This window comes from Clinocottus analis, unplaced genomic scaffold, assembly GCF_023055335.1.
Source record: "Clinocottus analis isolate CAN_PGR_092001 unplaced genomic scaffold, fCliAna1.0.p SCAF_3, whole genome shotgun sequence".
In the NCBI taxonomy this organism is placed as follows: domain Eukaryota; kingdom Metazoa; phylum Chordata; class Actinopteri; order Perciformes; family Cottidae; genus Clinocottus; species Clinocottus analis.
Window position 1 is genome coordinate 11026921 of NW_027176042.1, and position 17215 is coordinate 11044135.

At 39.3% G+C, this 17215-nt stretch overlaps 3 protein-coding genes across 4 annotated transcripts; 2 read left to right on the plus strand and 1 right to left on the minus strand.

Moving 5' to 3' along the window:
- The first annotated feature begins 676 nt into the window (after positions 1-676).
- Positions 677-3310, plus strand: thoc7 (THO complex 7). The gene is made up of 8 exons (XM_068593602.1): positions 677-796; positions 1036-1156; positions 1268-1395; positions 1602-1688; positions 2583-2640; positions 2760-2826; positions 2922-2991; positions 3164-3310. The coding sequence occupies exons 1-8, from the start codon at positions 778-780 to the stop codon at positions 3223-3225; spliced, it is 612 nt and encodes a 203-aa protein (XP_068449703.1). The 5' UTR covers positions 677-777; the 3' UTR covers positions 3226-3310.
- A 945-nt stretch (positions 3311-4255) lies between these two features.
- LOC137795985 (interferon-induced GTP-binding protein Mx) lies at positions 4256-9273 on the minus strand. The gene is made up of 12 exons (XM_068593601.1): positions 9037-9273; positions 8260-8397; positions 7979-8133; positions 7683-7821; positions 6393-6591; positions 6219-6297; positions 6011-6133; positions 5773-5914; positions 5543-5701; positions 5327-5403; positions 5000-5257; positions 4256-4904 (listed from the first exon to the last, which is right to left on the minus strand). The coding sequence occupies exons 1-12, from the start codon at positions 9221-9223 to the stop codon at positions 4680-4682; spliced, it is 1881 nt and encodes a 626-aa protein (XP_068449702.1). The 5' UTR covers positions 9224-9273; the 3' UTR covers positions 4256-4679.
- Positions 9274-10329: 1056 nt separating this feature from the next.
- On the plus strand, positions 10330-16679 carry LOC137795983 (interferon-induced GTP-binding protein Mx-like). 2 transcript variants are annotated; one of them, XM_068593599.1, is made up of 12 exons: positions 10330-10566; positions 11896-12033; positions 12719-12873; positions 13031-13169; positions 13254-13452; positions 13548-13626; positions 13718-13840; positions 13927-14068; positions 14305-14463; positions 14550-14626; positions 14702-14941; positions 15572-16679. In XM_068593599.1, exons 1-12 carry the CDS (start codon positions 10380-10382, stop codon positions 15950-15952), a joined length of 2019 nt encoding a protein of 672 aa, XP_068449700.1. In that variant the 5' UTR covers positions 10330-10379; the 3' UTR covers positions 15953-16679. The 2 variants fall into 2 exon arrangements, with proteins under 2 accessions (XP_068449700.1, XP_068449701.1); XM_068593600.1 differs by having other exon boundaries at positions 14795-14941.
- Positions 16680-17215: the final 536 nt, after the last annotated feature.

Below are 17215 nucleotides of genomic sequence, written 5' to 3' on the forward strand. Positions count from 1 at the left end.
GTGTTGGCTGACAGTGCACTTATGATTTCAGTTTTTGGCTCTAATTATTGCTTTATAATCTTATTTTTATAACTGTGTTGAAACCGACACTAACAACACAACTGTCATAATTTCAACCAGAGCATTTTATAATTTAGTGAAACTTTTTTTAAATTTTTTTTTATTTTGTTGAAATAGAGGTTCCTGACAAAGTCAAAAAGCCTTGACGCAATAAACAAATTTTATGTGGTTCTTTTATGCATTTAAAAACTAAAACGGGTCGGTGCCGACCCTAACACAAGAGGAAGGTACAATGGCAGAGACACGTGTTATAACACTGTCGGAAGTGTGAAACAGAAAAAAGCAAAACAACAAAAAAGTGTGGGGTGGGAGTACTGAGTTTAAAGATATTGTTTAACATAGAGGAATGAAAACAGAAAGCTTTGTTTGAATTTGTGAAGGTAATCCAGTTTATTTGTGTGTGTGTGTGTGTGTGTGTGTGTGTGTGTGTGTGTGTGTGTGTGTGTGTGTGTGTGTGTGTGTGTGTGTGTGTGTGTGTGTGTGTGTGTGTGTGTGTGTTGCTTGTTTGTCTCCTGTGGCTGCACAGGGCAGTGTCGGCTTCCTCAAGCATAATTGTTGGCGGAAACACCTGACATTAAATAAAACGAAGAAGAAGAAGATAAAGAAAAAGAAGAAGAAGTAGAAATCTGTGGCCAATCACTGCCTTTTTTCCTCGGAGGCGGGGCGAGCTTCTTTGTTCACTTCCTGTTGTTTAATAAAGTTTGCCTAGCTACGGACATGGGAGCTGTTACAGATGGTAAGTAAGGCTTTAATCATTTGATTTAAGCTCTCAGGTAAAATCCACGAGTATAACTATTAAAGCATCCACGTGTACTCAAACGAATCGACGTTACACGTCAAAACGGCTTCCTTTTAAAACGACTAACGTTAAATATGCAGCAGCCATGTTAGCTAACGTTGGCTAACAGTTGGCTAGCTCCGCGGCTTTTGGATTTACCGGATGTACCTGAACGGTTGCTTTCGCTCATATTTTAGATGAGGTTATTCGGAAACGTCTTCTCATCGACGGGGACGGGGCTGGAGATGACCGCCGGATCAACGTGTTGCTAAAGAGTTTCACCAAATGGTGTAACTCGCCGGGGACCCCGGAGGAAGGGTAAGTGAGTTCCGCAGGGCACGTCTTTCGACTTGGTCACCAAGAATGTAGCTAAACATGTGTGTTGAAGAACTAGCTTTGAGTCCTAAACTGTTTTGAAATTCTGTTCAGGTTCACGCAGTATCAGAGGATGATGGGGATACTGGGCCAGTGTGAATTCTCCATGGGGAAGACATTGATGGTGTATGACATGAATCTTCGCGAAATGGAGAATTATGAGAAAATCTACACTAATATAGGTACAAAAAATTACGACACTGACCCCATTGTTATTTAAGTGGTTGACATATTATTTTGTATGACATACTCGTGTTCCTGTGTCTCATGTATTCTATCTTTGTGATATCTGGCAAAAATGGCCCACAATGTCACCACAAAACTAAGTAGGTTTATTATGTTACAAAAGTGTTATCATAATCTTATCACCACCATGTCTACATTGCAGAACAAAACATCACGTCGGCACACGACAAGATAGCAGAATGCAAAAAAGAAATCCAGAGGGCAAAGAGAGTACGGAAAAATCGGCAAGGTAAGAATGTTTGTATTTCTCCAGATTTATTTATTATGTATGCATGTATGTATGTATGTTAACTTGCAGTCGATACAGAGTGCTGTTATATTGTTCTGATAACATTACTTTAAAATATAAGCTGCAATACACTAGTTTTTACTTTATTATTGAATTTGACGCATAATGCGATTAATCAGTTTATTTTTATCAACTTTGCCCACCCCTAATATATATATATATATATATATATATATATATATATATATATATATATATATATATATATATATATATATATATACATACATACATACATACATACATACATACATACATACATACATACATACATACATACATACCACTTTTGTTTTTGACAGAGAAAGACCAAATGTAATATTGCCAGTGTGGAAAAGCAGTTTAACATGCTGCTGAAATGATTGGGCAATTAATCGATTAGTCAATTGCTAAATAATGAATAGCTAACTTTTCTGAAAACATAAGTATATTACGGTAAGTTCGTTATCAAGATAAAGTTGCGTTCTCAGCTTCTTCATTGCAAGGATATACTCCTTTTCTCTGTGTATTGTGAACTGAATATATATTTTTTCACCACTCTGTGACATTTTATTACTGAGTAAAGTAAGTCCTAATATAGGTGAAATACATTTTATTTGATATACAACTGCAATCTCAGCTGTAATTCATGAAGCAAAATGGAATTGGACAATTTAAATGGAAACCATATTTTTGCGAGTTTACAAATGTATTTTTAAAAAAAAACATTTCTGTGTTTTTTATACACTCAATAAATACTTTACAAGAATTTATGAATATTACGATTATTTGAATTGTTTTGTATTTCCACTTGTCTCACACTTACATTTCCTTTCCCTTTTCTTGTCATTGCAGAGTACGATGCTTTAGCTAAGGTTATCCAGCAACACCCAGACCGACATGAAACACTAAAGTAAGGCAGTTTCTCATTAGTTTAATAATATAGTGAGTTATTCTGCGTTCTGTAGTAGAGCAATTATGGCTTCCATGATAATCGGATGATGTGCTTAATGTTGGTTTGATTACTTGCAGGCAGTTGGAGGCGCTTGACAAAGAACTCCAGCAATTGTCTCGCATCAAGGAGAACGTAGATGCAAAGGTGAGGCCAATTACATTTATAATTTCTTCTATTCTAACATCTATCTTCAATCATTAAGAACATTGGAATTTTTCTCTCCCGTTTGTCCCACGCAGCTGGAGTTAAGGAAGAAGCAGTTCCATGTGCTCCTTAGTACCATACAGGAACTACAGCAGACCCTTGAGAGTAAGTAAACATGGACATGCAATTGTTTGTGCTTTTCAATGTGCCTGTGCCATCTTATTTATTCTCAATAGCTGTTGATCGGTCCAATGTTATAAAAAAAATTATAAAATATTGATCCTTTTCATCAGAAAAAGTAAAGGTACCTACTTATTATACGCTTTATTCTTCCTAGATGATGAGAAATCGGACAATGACGAGAACAATCAGGAGAGCCCAGCACAGAATGGTGACTGATGCTGACTGAAGTGAACCACTTTAAAATAATTTCGTTTTTGAATCCTTTTTGTATGTATTTTTGAATAAAGTAAGCTTGTCCACATGTCTTGTTCAGGTTTTTACCAAAATGGTGATTTGTCTGTCCCAAAATGGGTTTTTCTAGTCTTTTCATCACTAAAAGGGCTGTAGCACTTCAGTCATTTTCCATTCACACTCATTCATACGCTGATGACAGGAGCTAGCGCCTGCACATCATTACTATCCAACTCATTCATACATGCAGGCAGAGCCTACGGGCTCATGGAATGTACTGTATGCAAGATGCATTAGAGATATAAATAACTGTAGTCTATTTTAAGAGAAAAGCACTCATCAATGGTTATCAGAAAAAAGTATATAACCAGCACAGGGGCACTAGTTAGACTCAATCAGCTTTTTTTTTCCTTCACTGATGGAGACACTTCATTGCACAGTGAGAAGGCTAAATAGACATATTACGGGTTACATTGCAATTTGTGCTTTGCTGTCAAACTTTGTATTTGTTATTTTCTCTAAAGCCACAGGGGGACATAAGTTGTGAGCAAGTTTGATCAGCAAAGTTTACCACATCCAGCGAAAGCGAAAAGTCAGTATGTATGAGAAGGAAAATTAAAAAGTGTTAAGTATTTAGTTAGACTGATGGGGTGGAAATATGTAGTATTCTAATTAATCAGGTCCCAGGTTCGCCTCTCTTTAGATGAAGCTGCAGCACACTCTGCTGCTATACTGTCCAGTATCAGCACAGATCAGGACTGTCATAATTCTCATTTTGAACATTGTAGTAGTAGCAGCATTATAGTCATAGTAGATCCATTAAAGTTGTATATTCTTTTTAAGTCAATAATTGTTCATGTAAAGAATGTGTAACACCTAAATAAAAAATGACAATGCTTATTTTAAAAGAAAATATTGTTGGATTCACAAGTAAGAGCAAGAAGAAATAGCCAAATTAAAGTCAAATTGTTACTTTATTTAAACCAATATATTTGCACAGTATGAAAAAGATGCAGTTGAAGAAACAATAACTACCTGTTTGATTAAAATGGTTCAGCCATTAATAGGAAACCACTACAAAGCATCTGAACTGGACATAGTATCTCAGAAACATGGTTTAAACAATGTGCTCCTATGATTGATTTTTACCGTATGAAATAACGGGCATTGAATTTTTCTTTCTCTTGGAATGACAGCAGAAGTACATATTACAGTACATTTAAAGCAACTCAGCACTCGCTGATATATAACTGTTCTGACATGAATGTCAAAACGAAAGCAAACGTCCATTTTACACAGGACAAAATAAAAAAATATAATATCATAGCAATACTTCAACCACATTCATCTAAAACCCATTTAAAATACCTACAACAATGAACTTTAATTTTGTAAACCCCAAACACTACAGTTCAAAGTGCGCCTGTGCCTGATCTCTGCTAGAACTCCACCAGGAATGTGCGGGCCTTCATGAGTCGTTTAAGGCGACTCTGCAAAGCAGCCCTCTGGGTGCCAATGTCTAAATCCTCCTTCAGCAAGAACTCAAAATTCTCCTTGTCCTGAATCATCTGCAGCATCTCCCTCTGGAGCTGGACAGCAGACTCCTGCAACATCTGGTAGCGGATTACCAGCGGGATCTGGTCAGCCAGACGCTGGCTGGCAATCTGAAGGAGGGAAAAAAAAAGAAAACGTAGACAAAGAACGGCAGAACAAGGGTCGAAATATTTCTGTCATTGTTTTTTTCTTTCAGGAAACATACTTTGTAATATGATTGAAGGTGCAACATCAGCTCCTGAATTGTTGCACTATTATCCATGCTGTACACAAGACTCTTTTTTCCATAGACGCTGTTTTGTTCTTCTTCCTCTTCCTCATAACTCTCTTCCCTCTTCCTGTCACTCAAACTGCTGCTGTAGGTCCTGTCCTGAGAGTAAACGAGCAGCTCCATCTTGAACTGGGTTCTCAGCATGGATTCAGCAGTGGACTCGTTTTCTTGCTTGATGGCTTCAATCTTTGTCTAGAAAATAGGATTCTGGTCAGTTTGAATGGAAAAATGATGCAAATTAAACTCATAGAACATAGATACCTTGGCCGTTTTAATAAGGTTAGGAAATCCAATGAAGCTACTGTGAGCCAGCTGGATGAACAACTTCCTAACTGTGTCTGGAAACAAGGGAGATACAAGAAGATAAAGCAGCTTGATCTCCATTGTGCACCTCACTGGTGGCTGTACAGTATCAAGAGAAAACTTGATCGTTAAAGGAAAACACCACTGGATGAATCATACACCTCCTATCCTCACCGCTTATATCCTTGAGTTTCTTGACAGCCGGTTCTTCCAGCTGTTTGATCTGCTCCTTGACCATGACCTCAAAGGTCTTGTAGTTGATGAAGCCCGGCAGTTCTCTTCCACGGTACCTCTCTTCATATCCCTCCACTTCTCTCTCAATCTTCTTGTTAACTGCAACACACACAATACATTTCAGAGTCCTGCTGGTGGACAGTTGTAGACTAGATCAAACTGATACATACAGTTATTTCCCGAGTAGTCCAGGTGGGCATTCCACTTCCCAAACTCTGTTCTGAGTGTAGAAAAGACATTGAGTTGGTCTCCACACTTGAGCTCCTCTCCTGTAGTCAGACTGATGGCATCGTGTGTGAATGCGGTCACTTTCTGCAGCACACACATGAAACAAATACAAATTCATATATAGTGGTGAGCATTTGTCTTTGTAGCCAGGTGAACATTATGAAGAGTGAGGGAGCTCACGTCAATGAGGAAGAAGACTCTCTCTTCTGCTTCAGGTGGAGGTCCAACGCCATATCTGTCCAGCTCTGCATGAGTCTGTGCAAGTTTCTCCTCTATCTGCTCTTCCAATCGAGGCAGAGATCTCTGAAAATCAAACATGGGGCAAAACTTTAACAACTAAAGTAAGCAAGTTAATGCACAGCACCTGTTCACTTATCTGTGTACTCACCTCAATGTGATGCACCAGCTCAAGAGTGAGTTTTTCCGCCAGTTTAGGAACAGTAGCGTGGCCTTCATCGTAGAGACTCCTGCAGCAAAAATAAAACACGACCGAGTAGAAGGTACACAACCATTCAAACTGCAAATCATTGTTTACATAATTATCCCAAAATAATGAACTCACTTGAAATGCACATGATTGTTGAAGAAGGCCTTTTCTTTTTCTGTTGCTTCAGTAAGAGACACCCTTTCTGTGATCTCTTTCTGACCCCTGCACCTGACGATCATGTAGCCCTTCTTCAGGTGGATGACCTCATTATGGACAATTTCAACCACCGCCTCTTCTGTGCCTTTGTCCACCAGGTCAGGCTTGGTCAAGATACCTGAGAGAGAGAGAGAGAGAGAGAGAGAGAGAGAGAGAGAGAAAGAGAGAGAGAGAGAGAGAGAGAGAGAGAGAGAGAGAGAGAGAGAGAGTATTTTGATTCCTGTCATATAAACTGGATGTTGATTGCGACTTTGATCCCAACATCATTACAGGACACCAGAAGATGCTGAAATGTTGAGTTTAATCCAATCTATTCATTTATTATGCATTTAGGTACACATGCATATAAACATCGGTCTCTCTGTATCATGATAACAATGTATTTACCATGTTGTGTAATTGTTTAATTAATTCTGTCTTTAATTTATCAGGTTTTCTTTAATAATTTTCATCAAACTGTTTGGTAACATTCTGCAGCTGAGATAGCCCAGTGACCAAATATGGAAGAATTAAATAGAATACGTAAGTAACGAGTATTAATTCTTCAAATATGGTTAATTACAATGGGAATGGTGCGCTTCCCACCGTAAATTGCACCCTCTTTCTCAATAAGATAAAGCATGATGAGGACCATTCTAGTCTAATCTCTTCTACACTGATGCTGAAAGGTGATCTCCAAAAGATATCAAAGAAAGCCAAATCCACTGCCACAGTGAGAGATGGAAGAATATGATTCCCATGCTGCAGACCATCAGAACCCTCAGGTGAAAACAACATTATTACCAGATGTAAATGAGTTTGATGTCCACATGCCAAATATGTTTAAACCATAACAAAATATTCTCAGATAGAAATATCTTAGTCCTACAAATTTATCTTTCTCATTTATTAAGTACTTGGTTATTGGATTTTTGTGGAAAAGTAAAAATAGGTCCCTGTACATCAAGGAAAAGAACTCTGTAGAAATACTTAGATTAGTATTTAATTGATTAAATATTACATCTTTAAGTTTTCCCTTTTTTATGAAATTTAGTTAAATTCTGTTAGTTAAACTAATGGTGTCTTATGGCGTAAACTGAGTACCATCGTTATTGTATACTAGGTAATTTAATTACAGCCAGCAACCACGCTACAGCAAACAGACAGTAAACTATCTAGAAGTCAAGTAACCGGTCCAAGTGGTCCTCTTCTAGAATCAGCCCCATTTACCCAAAGTCCTGTCTCCATCAGGATCCACCTCCTGAGCCATCTTCAGGGCCTCTGTGGTCGCGATGTCCACGTTGGATGGAACAACCACCAAGCTGATGGTCTCTTGTTTTGTTATAAACTTCTGGATCAGTCTCTTAATCTGAAAGTATTATTTACAGTTGTTATACATTTCTAAATCATAGAACTACAAAATCACAACAAGAGATCTCACTGTCTTTACCTTTCTACTTTCTACTAAATAAATTGTCTTTTTGAAACTGTTGACAGTGTGTTTTGGGGACACTGAACGAGAATACCTGCTCTCCAATGTTTTCAGGTTGTCCCTTTACAGCCACCCTGGTGATGCCGGGCAGGTCAATGAGCGTCAGGTCTGGAACATCGGGAGAGGCGATCTCTAGACTGATGAGGTCATCACTGATCCCCACCCCAACCCCGGCCAATTTTTCCTGAGCTGGAAAGAGGACACGATGTTTGACAATTGCAGGACGGAAGTTTTGATCACTGAACCCCCAAAAAAACTGTAGATCCTCCAATACTTGTCTTTCGTAGTATCATTACAGAACTGTGTATACTATACCTTCTCTAATCATTCCATCCACATCTGCAGGGTCTTCTATCTCTTCTTCATGGCCCTGGTAGCTTATCTTCCCGTACCACTCCTCTCCTTCTCTCCTTCTCTTCATCTTCAATTCGAGAGGACATCTTGTCACAATGCCTGAATTAGTGAAGAGTAAATGATGATGAGGGGAAAAATAAATAAATAAATCCAGTATGTGAAATTGTAACAATGAAACTGTCTTAATAAAAGTGGGAATTTATATTTACTGACTAAAAATATAAACCGTTAATCCCATTTGTATGATTTGTTTCATGTAGATTTTAATTCAAAGAGAAACTCTGTCAGCCATTGAGGCAGCACGATGCAGCCAGGAGGGGGCTACGACACCAGGCTTTGCACCCTGCCCATAAATGTGTTTGGGTGATATTTCGCCCTTAAGTGAACGCTCCTTCACAAGGGAAATAGAGATGTCCAGCAGCACTTAAACCAGGGATGTTGTGGTCTCATGTCAGCCAAAGCCTGCTCTATTTTCTTTAGCAAATAACACATTTTGACATTTTCATCTCAGTTAACAATGGATGGATGCTCACAGTTGTTTGTCAGTCTTGATCTAAAAATCACATTATTTCCAAGTGGTTGTTGTGGTTGTTGTCCCCGTGATCAAAGGAAATGACTGCAGCTTTTAAATGACATCTTTTGTTTTTGCACTTTGTGTAACATCAGGCAACACACAACTTACATTTAAAGTTCTGCATCTGTCCTCTTGCGGTAATCACATCACTCAGTTGAACTTACCACTGCCTCTTGGTAGAGCCACCCCTGACAGCGCCTCCAACACGGAGCTCTTCCCCGAGCTTTGGTCTCCAATCACGGCGATAGCAGGCAGCGCCAAGTCCTTCTCGACACCCAGAGAGCGGAGAGAGTCAATGAGGTCAATGCAGGGACGCACCTTCTCCTCGTACTGCTGGTTCAGAGTGTTCATGATGACGACTGCTTGAATGCTGGGAAGAAACTGTGTTAAGACAGGGAATAAAACAGCCGCTGCTCGGATGCCGAAACTTAAGTGCGACTGAATTCCACTGCGGAGACTCAGGGACGCAGGAAACAAAGGAAATGAGCGTTAAGTTTCGTTTCCTTGACTTTCGTCTCTTCTTTCTGGTAAATGGAGATTCACCTTTACTGTTTCACACAACAGTCTTGAGTCATCGTCATAGAGTGACATATTACATATTGAGCTATATTAATGTTTTTTTTTTGTTCTTCATTATTATATTGCAAGATAAGGACTATGAGTATACATTTATTGTGCATTTCTTCAAAAGTAATAGGGCTCTTCTGAAACATCGGTTTTACTGTTGTACCTATCTAAAGGTTGTGTCCACTGTTGTGTTTATAGCTACACGTAAGACGTGAGAACAAACTGCTCTGACATGTAACTCTTTATTCCTCGAGCCCCCATGCTGTCTTCCCCGGTACTACAGACCCTCTCCCAGTCACTATATGTTGTGTGAATATTTTACCCTGGTGGGGATGAATCTCCTTTCGTCAGAGAAAGAAACGAAATTTAAGGAAACGAAATTTCAAACTTTAATTTTGTTTCCTATCATGCGTTCCCGAAGGTCAGGAAGTCAGTCGCACTTAACTTTTGCCGATGATGCTGGTAGATTTCATTTTTTTCCATATATACATGTATGGTATATATATAAATATACATATATATATATATATATATAACTATATATATATATATATATATATATATATATATATATATATATATATATATATATATATATATATATATATATGTGGTATTTTATTTTTTTATGGTAAATATATCTTGGTAAAATAATATTGAAGAAGAAGAAGAAGAAAAACATCAGCGCTTAATATGTTTAACACTTGTCACTCTATGACTATTACTCATGACTGTTGTGTGAAACAGTAAAGATGAATCTCCATTCACCGTTAAAAAAAAAAGTCAAGGAAACGAAACTTAACGCTCATTTCCTTTGTTTCCTTCGTCCCTGAGTCTCCGCAGTGGAAATCAGTCGCACTTAAGTTTCGGTATCCGAGCAGCGGCTGTTTTATTCCCTGTCTTAACACAGTTTCTTCCCAGCATTCAAGCAGTCGTCATCATGAACACTCTGAACCAGCAGTACGAGGAGAAGGTGCGTCCCTGCATTGACCTCATTGACTCTCTCCGCTCTCTGGGTGTCGAGAAGGACTTGGCGCTGCCTGCTATCGCCGTGATTGGAGACCAAAGCTCGGGGAAGAGCTCCGTGTTGGAGGCGCTGTCAGGGGTGGCTCTACCAAGAGGCAGTGGTAAGTTCAACTATCTAAAAAACAAATAATATTTAAGCATTTCTCAACATTTACATTCCAAAATACTTGAGATAGGTGAACAGTAAAACCGTCAGTATAAGATGTCATAGCCATGGGGTACAAGAACCACCCAAGTTTGAAAGATAATTCCTGTTTTTATAATGTGATTTTTCATTACTGTGTGCATGTCTCCATTGTCAACTGGGAGATGGAAATCTCAAAACCTGCACAGTAAGGCCGAGCTCCTTCTTGTGGCACTGGCACCCAGTGGCAAACCAGCATGTCCAACTTTTTTTGCACTGTTGCTGAGTTACATTACCCATTCAATTTCAATGGGTCATGTTTATATTCAAGGGTTTAAGATCTATGTGTAGAAAGAAAGTGTATCCTCCAGTTAATTATAATTTAAATAGTTATGCAGTTATAATTGCTGTCATTATATATCTATCTCTCTATCTAAAAAAAGAGAAAAAAACGCAGCTCCTCCATACTATGATCATAAAACTGATTTACAGCAGCTGACCTACAACAACAATGGGTGTTTCCATGAAATGTGGCTCCACCCACTCAGCTGGTCAGATTCTCCACTGGTGCTGGCACTTGAGTGGCACCTGCCACTGACTCGCCGCTGGGTCGCCTCTGGGTCGCAGCAGGATTCCAATTACTTTCAACTCATACAAAGTGTGTTAAAAACTATCAAAAGTGTTTTGCAACTGAAACAGAGCATGCCACTGTATTATCTGCATAAAAATGAAAATTTGCATTTGGCACATTTTGACCGATACTGTTTATATAAATTAAGAATAAAAGTGGTTCTAGGACCGAACCCTGGGGCACACCCTTTTTTACTTTAAAAGAGCTAGAGGTGATGCCTTTAGCTTGGACACACTGTGATCTGGTTGATGAATAATTTTCAAACCAACAGACAGTTTGTTCTGATAGTCCAATAGTATGCTTCATTATTGCATGATCGACAGTGTCAAAAGCCTCGGACAAGTCAATAAAAAGGGCCGCACAGTAGAGCTTGTTTAGAAAGGAAAGAGAGCAGGGTGTGGCTGACCTGAGACCACAACATCCCTGGTTTGAGTTCAGCTGGGACATCGTTCTTTCCTTTGTTTCATAAGAGGGAGTGTTAAGTTAAGGGCTTTGTATACTTGAATAGAACCAACTTGTAGAAAACATCACCCAACCAAATCATTGGGAACCGCCACATTTATAGGGCGGGGTGCAACCTGGTGCCGTAGCCCCCCATTGTTATGATTTCATCAAGCACACTGGATTTATTTATTTATTTTCCCCCTCATCATTATTTACTCTTCACTAATTCAGGCATTGTGACAAGATGTCCTCTCGAATTGAAGATGAAGAGAAGGAGAGCAGGAGAAGAGTGGTACGGGAAGATAAGCTACCAGGGCCATGAAGAAGAGATAGAAGACCCTGCAGATGTGGATGAAATGATTAGAGAAGGTATAGTATACACCAGGGGTGTCAAACTCATTTTAGTGAAGGGGCCACATGCTGCCCATTTTGATCTCAAGTGGGCCGGACCAGTAAAATCACAGCATAATAAAGCATAATTAACAACAATGTTTCTCTATGTTTAAATCATTGGTGAGGGTTTTTAGATGATAAACTCTAATTTAAGGTCTTTCAACAATTACCTAGAAACATAAAGACCAAAAATTCAGACATCAGCCCTCTGTTTATTTGCCTGAGCTCTCTCCTCTGCAGATTTCCTCGCTTTGTGACATGTTTGTGACGCCACTTTCATGACGGGATCCATGTTTAACTACTTCTAACACAATAATATAAGTGTTCACATCAATTGCGACTGTGGATCAATAGTTTGCATGTCAGTCTTATAAGCAGAGGATCAGAGGTTTGAATCCCAGCTCAGTTAATTTTGTACTTTTTAAAAAAAAAAAAAAATTTTAAATTGTTTTTTTGGGGGGGATTGAACACTCTGGCGGGCCGGACTGGACCCCCTGGCGGGCCGGATTCGCCCCGCGGGCCATATGTTTGACACCCCTGCTATACACAGTTCTGTAATGATACTATAAAAGACAAGTATTGGAGGAGCTACAGATTTGTTTAGGCTTAAATGATCAACACTTCCTGCCTGTAATTGTCAAACATCGTGTCCTCTCTCCAGCTCAGAATAAAATGGCCGGGGTCGGGGCGAAAATCAGTAATGACCTCATCAGTCTAGAGATCGCCTCTCCTGATGTTCCAGACCTGACGCTCATTGACCTGCCCGGCATCACCAGGGTGGCTGTAAAGGGACAAGATGAAAATATTGGAGAGCAGGTATTCTCGTTCAGTGTCCCCAAAACACACTGTCAACAGTTTCAAATAAACAATTTATTCAGTAGAAAGTAGAAAGGTAAAGACAGTGAGATCTGTTGTAGAGATTTTGTAGTTTTAGAAATTATAACTTTATAACACCTGTAATTAATACTTTCAGATAAAGAGACTGATCCAGGACTTTATAACAAAACAAGAGACCATCAGCTTGGTGGTTGTTCCATCCAATGTGGACATCGCGACCACAGAGGCCCTGAAGATGGCTCAGGAGGTGGATCCTGATGGAGACAGGACTTTGGGTAAATGGGGCTGAATCTAAAAGAGGACCACTTGGACCAGTTACTTGACTTCTAGATAGTTTACTGTCTGTTTGTCTCTCTTAGGCGTCTTGACCAAGCCTGACCTGGTGGACAAAGGCACAGAAGAGGCGGTGGTTGAAATTGTCCGTAATTTGGTCGTCCACCTAAAGAAGGGCTACATGATCGTCAGGTGCAGGGGTCAGAAGGAGATCACAGAAAGGGTGTCTCTTACTGAAGCAACAAAAAGAGAAAAAGCCTTCTTCAAGGATCATGTGCATTTCAAGTGAGTTCATTATTTTGGGGTAATTACGCAAACAATGATTTGCAGTTTGAATGGTTGTGTACCTTCTACTCGGTCATGTTTTATTTTTGCTATAGGAGTCTTTACGATGAAGGCCACGCTACTGTTCCTAAACTGGCGGAAAAACTCACCCTTGAGTTGGTGCATCACATCAAGGTGAACCTTTCTGAGCGCTTCATCATAATCATTGACTTCAAATTACTTTGCCCTTTTCCGGTGTTAAAGGTTTGACACATGTGATTTGCAGGGATCTTTGCCTCAACTGGAAAATCAGATAGAGAAGAAACTAGCAGAGACTCAGGCAGAGCTGGACAGCTGTGGCAGTGGACCCCCATCTGATGCAGCGGAGAGTCTCGGTTTCCTCATTGATGTAAGTATACTAGCGCTCACTGACAATAAACTGCACTCTGATTGGGTTTAATTTGCACTCTTTTACTCAATTCTGTTTTATTTTAGACAGTGGCAGCATTTACAAAGGACGCTATCAGCCTCACCACAGGGGAAGAAATCAAATTTGGAGGCAAGCTCAATATCTTTGCCATACTCAGAGAACAGTTTGCGGCTTGGAAAAGTATCATAGAGTGCTCTGGAATAACATGTAAGTGCATCAACAACCTGGTCATTACAATGTATTTGCTGTGTTTTCCACACTAAAAAATTGAAAATGTAAACTAAAATTGAAATTATTGAGTAAGATATATAAAACAAAATCTAAATGTCATTTTCCTTCTCCGTATGAAAAGACTGCTCCAGACTGCTGTACTGATCCCTGCTAACTAAGTGTTAACCTTCATTTTGTCCATTTTTTCTTTTATAAATTCATCCCCATTGCAGTCAATCGGAATATTGAGAGAGAGGTAACTCTGTATGAACAAAAGTACCGTGGAAGAGAACTGCCGGGGTTCATAAACTACAAGACCTTTGAGGACATGGTCAAGGAGCAGATCAAACAACTGGAAGGGCCTGCTGTCCTGAAACTCAAGGAAGTGGCAGGCATGTCATATCATGATACTAGATATGTAACACCTTTAGGTTAATTTTAGATCTTATATTGTCTAATTTGTGTTTTATTTTTTCAGATATTGTGACAAAAGAGCTGTTTAAGTTAGCTCAGAAAAGCCTGGTTGGATTTCCGAACCTCATCAAAACAGCGCAGGTATAATTTTCATTGCCTTCAAACACATAACTGAAAATTGTTGAATATTTACTGATACATTTGTACGTCCTTTAGATAAAGATTGAAGCCATCAGAAAGGAGAAGGAGACTGCGGCAGAGTCCATGCTGAGGACTCAGTTTAAAATGGAATTGATTGTTTACACTCAGGATAGCACATACAGCAAGAAGATAGGGAAGCGGAAGAGGGAAGAGGAGCAGTCTTTTCTGGGTTTAAGCCAACCAGTGAAGACAAGCAGCAATGGCAGTGGGGCCACCCTGACAGAGATGATTAAACACCTGAAGTCCTATTACAAAGTAAGTGTAATCTACATGCTGCTCATTTTATTTCTCCATCTCACAGCATTTAATACATCACACATTTAATGTAAAAATGTCAGAAATAATACTTTTTTTTTCTGCACCTCCTCCTACTTCATTAACAATCTCCATTTCTCTAGTTTTGAAGGTGCTGTTTAAATACATTTTATTACCGGACTAAGTTAGCTACATGTTTAAAATAGCATTTTGTTGGCAGCCAATATACGGTTAGTAGAACAATGTTTTATATAGGAAATGCAGCAGAGTAGATTATTTCTAACAACCTTCAGTATAAACCAGGAGTGGCCATAGCCTGAGACCACTGAGTGGAGCTACTTAGCTGTCAGGGATAGGAACTTAAGTCATGGTTTCACATTTATAAAATTATACCACGGAACTGCATGCTGGGAAGTCCTGTCGAACTCCGTCGCGGAGAGTACATAAATGAGTTTAGGCTATTGGTCCGGCCCTCCACAATATTTTCTGTACCTCATGCGGCCCCCTGGGAAAAATAATTGCCCACCTCTGGTATAAACCATATAATAATGGTATAAACCAATTACAAGTAGGTTTGTCACATTGATAGATAAAGTGTGACACCCCAACTTACTCCTTTCCAAACCACAGATTGCTGGCCAGCGTCTGGCTGACCAGATCCCGCTGATAATCCGCTACCAGGTTTTGCAAGAGTCGGCCATACAGCTGCAGAGGGAGATGCTGCAGATCTTTCAAGACAAGGAGATAACACAGATGCTCCTTTGCGAGGACGCTGGCATGAAAACCAAGAGAATCAACCTTCAGAATCGCCTTAAGCGGTTGTCACAGGCACGCGATCTGTTGATTCACTTCAGTATGAACACATACAACTTCAACCTAGGCCATAGGATTGATCTCAACACTGGAAAGAACACAGCAACCCAGCCTCTGCCCCGCACACACAGACCTGTGCGGACGACAGCAAGAATACAACAGTGGCATGGCTCCAACCTTACCCAATTAAAGCCTTAGAGCCACTAGGTGGGCGGACGGGAGAACATGTTCGGATGCATGTTCTTGCCACAAACAAATCCAATGTCCATTTTAGCACTGTATTTTTCTGTATATTTTTTCTGTGACTAATCCATGACACCATACTATAAAATAGGCAATGTCCAATACACTTGAATTAATTATAGCTTACACGTTGGTCACAGCACAGGATACACAGGCTAACGCACGATCAAGTTGACATGATCACGACCACGGTCAAAAACTATTTCGCTTCCCATCCACACACAACTGTTCCCATTATGCCTCCAACAAGAGGAGAAAAAAAATGTAGAACAATATTTCTGTTTTTGACCTGAAACATAATCAGGAAGTTAAACCCTATTCAGTTTATGATCGTATTACCTTTTCTATTCTGTACTATTCCTTCTCTTCTTTGGCAGCAAGAGGACTGCAAATGCCTTCTTGAAGGCCTGCACATGCCTGGTATAGAGTTGTAGAGGCAGTTTAGCACATACATTCATGGTTGTGTAATAGGTTTATTAATTGTCACATTCGGTTTTAAGTTTAAAATAAATATGTACCTTTTATCTATTTGATACAACCAGAATATGTGAACATGTCATTGTAAGAGGAAATCCTCTTAGAAACGGACGTCACCATCAAAAAACTTTTTAAGCCCCATTATCTTGAAGAAGAAATGCACAAGAAATGTTTGCTCATAGTCCTTCACTATTTACTGTTATCTTGCAAAAGAATAATAAAGAAGAAAAATGATTTCCCATCGTCATCAATTCATGTGTGAATGTATTGCAGTAGGCATGAATTAAAATGAACATTATGATTTTCAGAATGTTTTATTTCAAAAGGTGTATCATGCTTTATGAAGTTTAACTGTATAATGCTCACATCAGAGTAAAAGTACCTTGAAATGTAAAATGTAAGTAAATGTGCAATAACTTTCAACTATTGATGATGGTCAAAAGAGCAACTGTTAAGCCTTTAAAAGCTCTCACCAAACTCCACAAATAGTGAAATCAGCGCGTGTTCATTGTTTTGAGTTTCTTTATCGTCCCTCCGAGGACAGAGCAGGTGTTACCAGACTTTGATGAACAGTAAACTAGTCCAACAGTAAACTTTGTAAAGATCTCAAGCCAGCCCGCACGTTTTTTAGCTTGCACAACCAGTGTACATGTGCTTTGTGGACTTGGAGAAGGCTTTCGACTGGTTTCCTCTGGTTCATTTTCTCTTTGTTTATATTTATAGTAAGTTGAAGGCCGAACC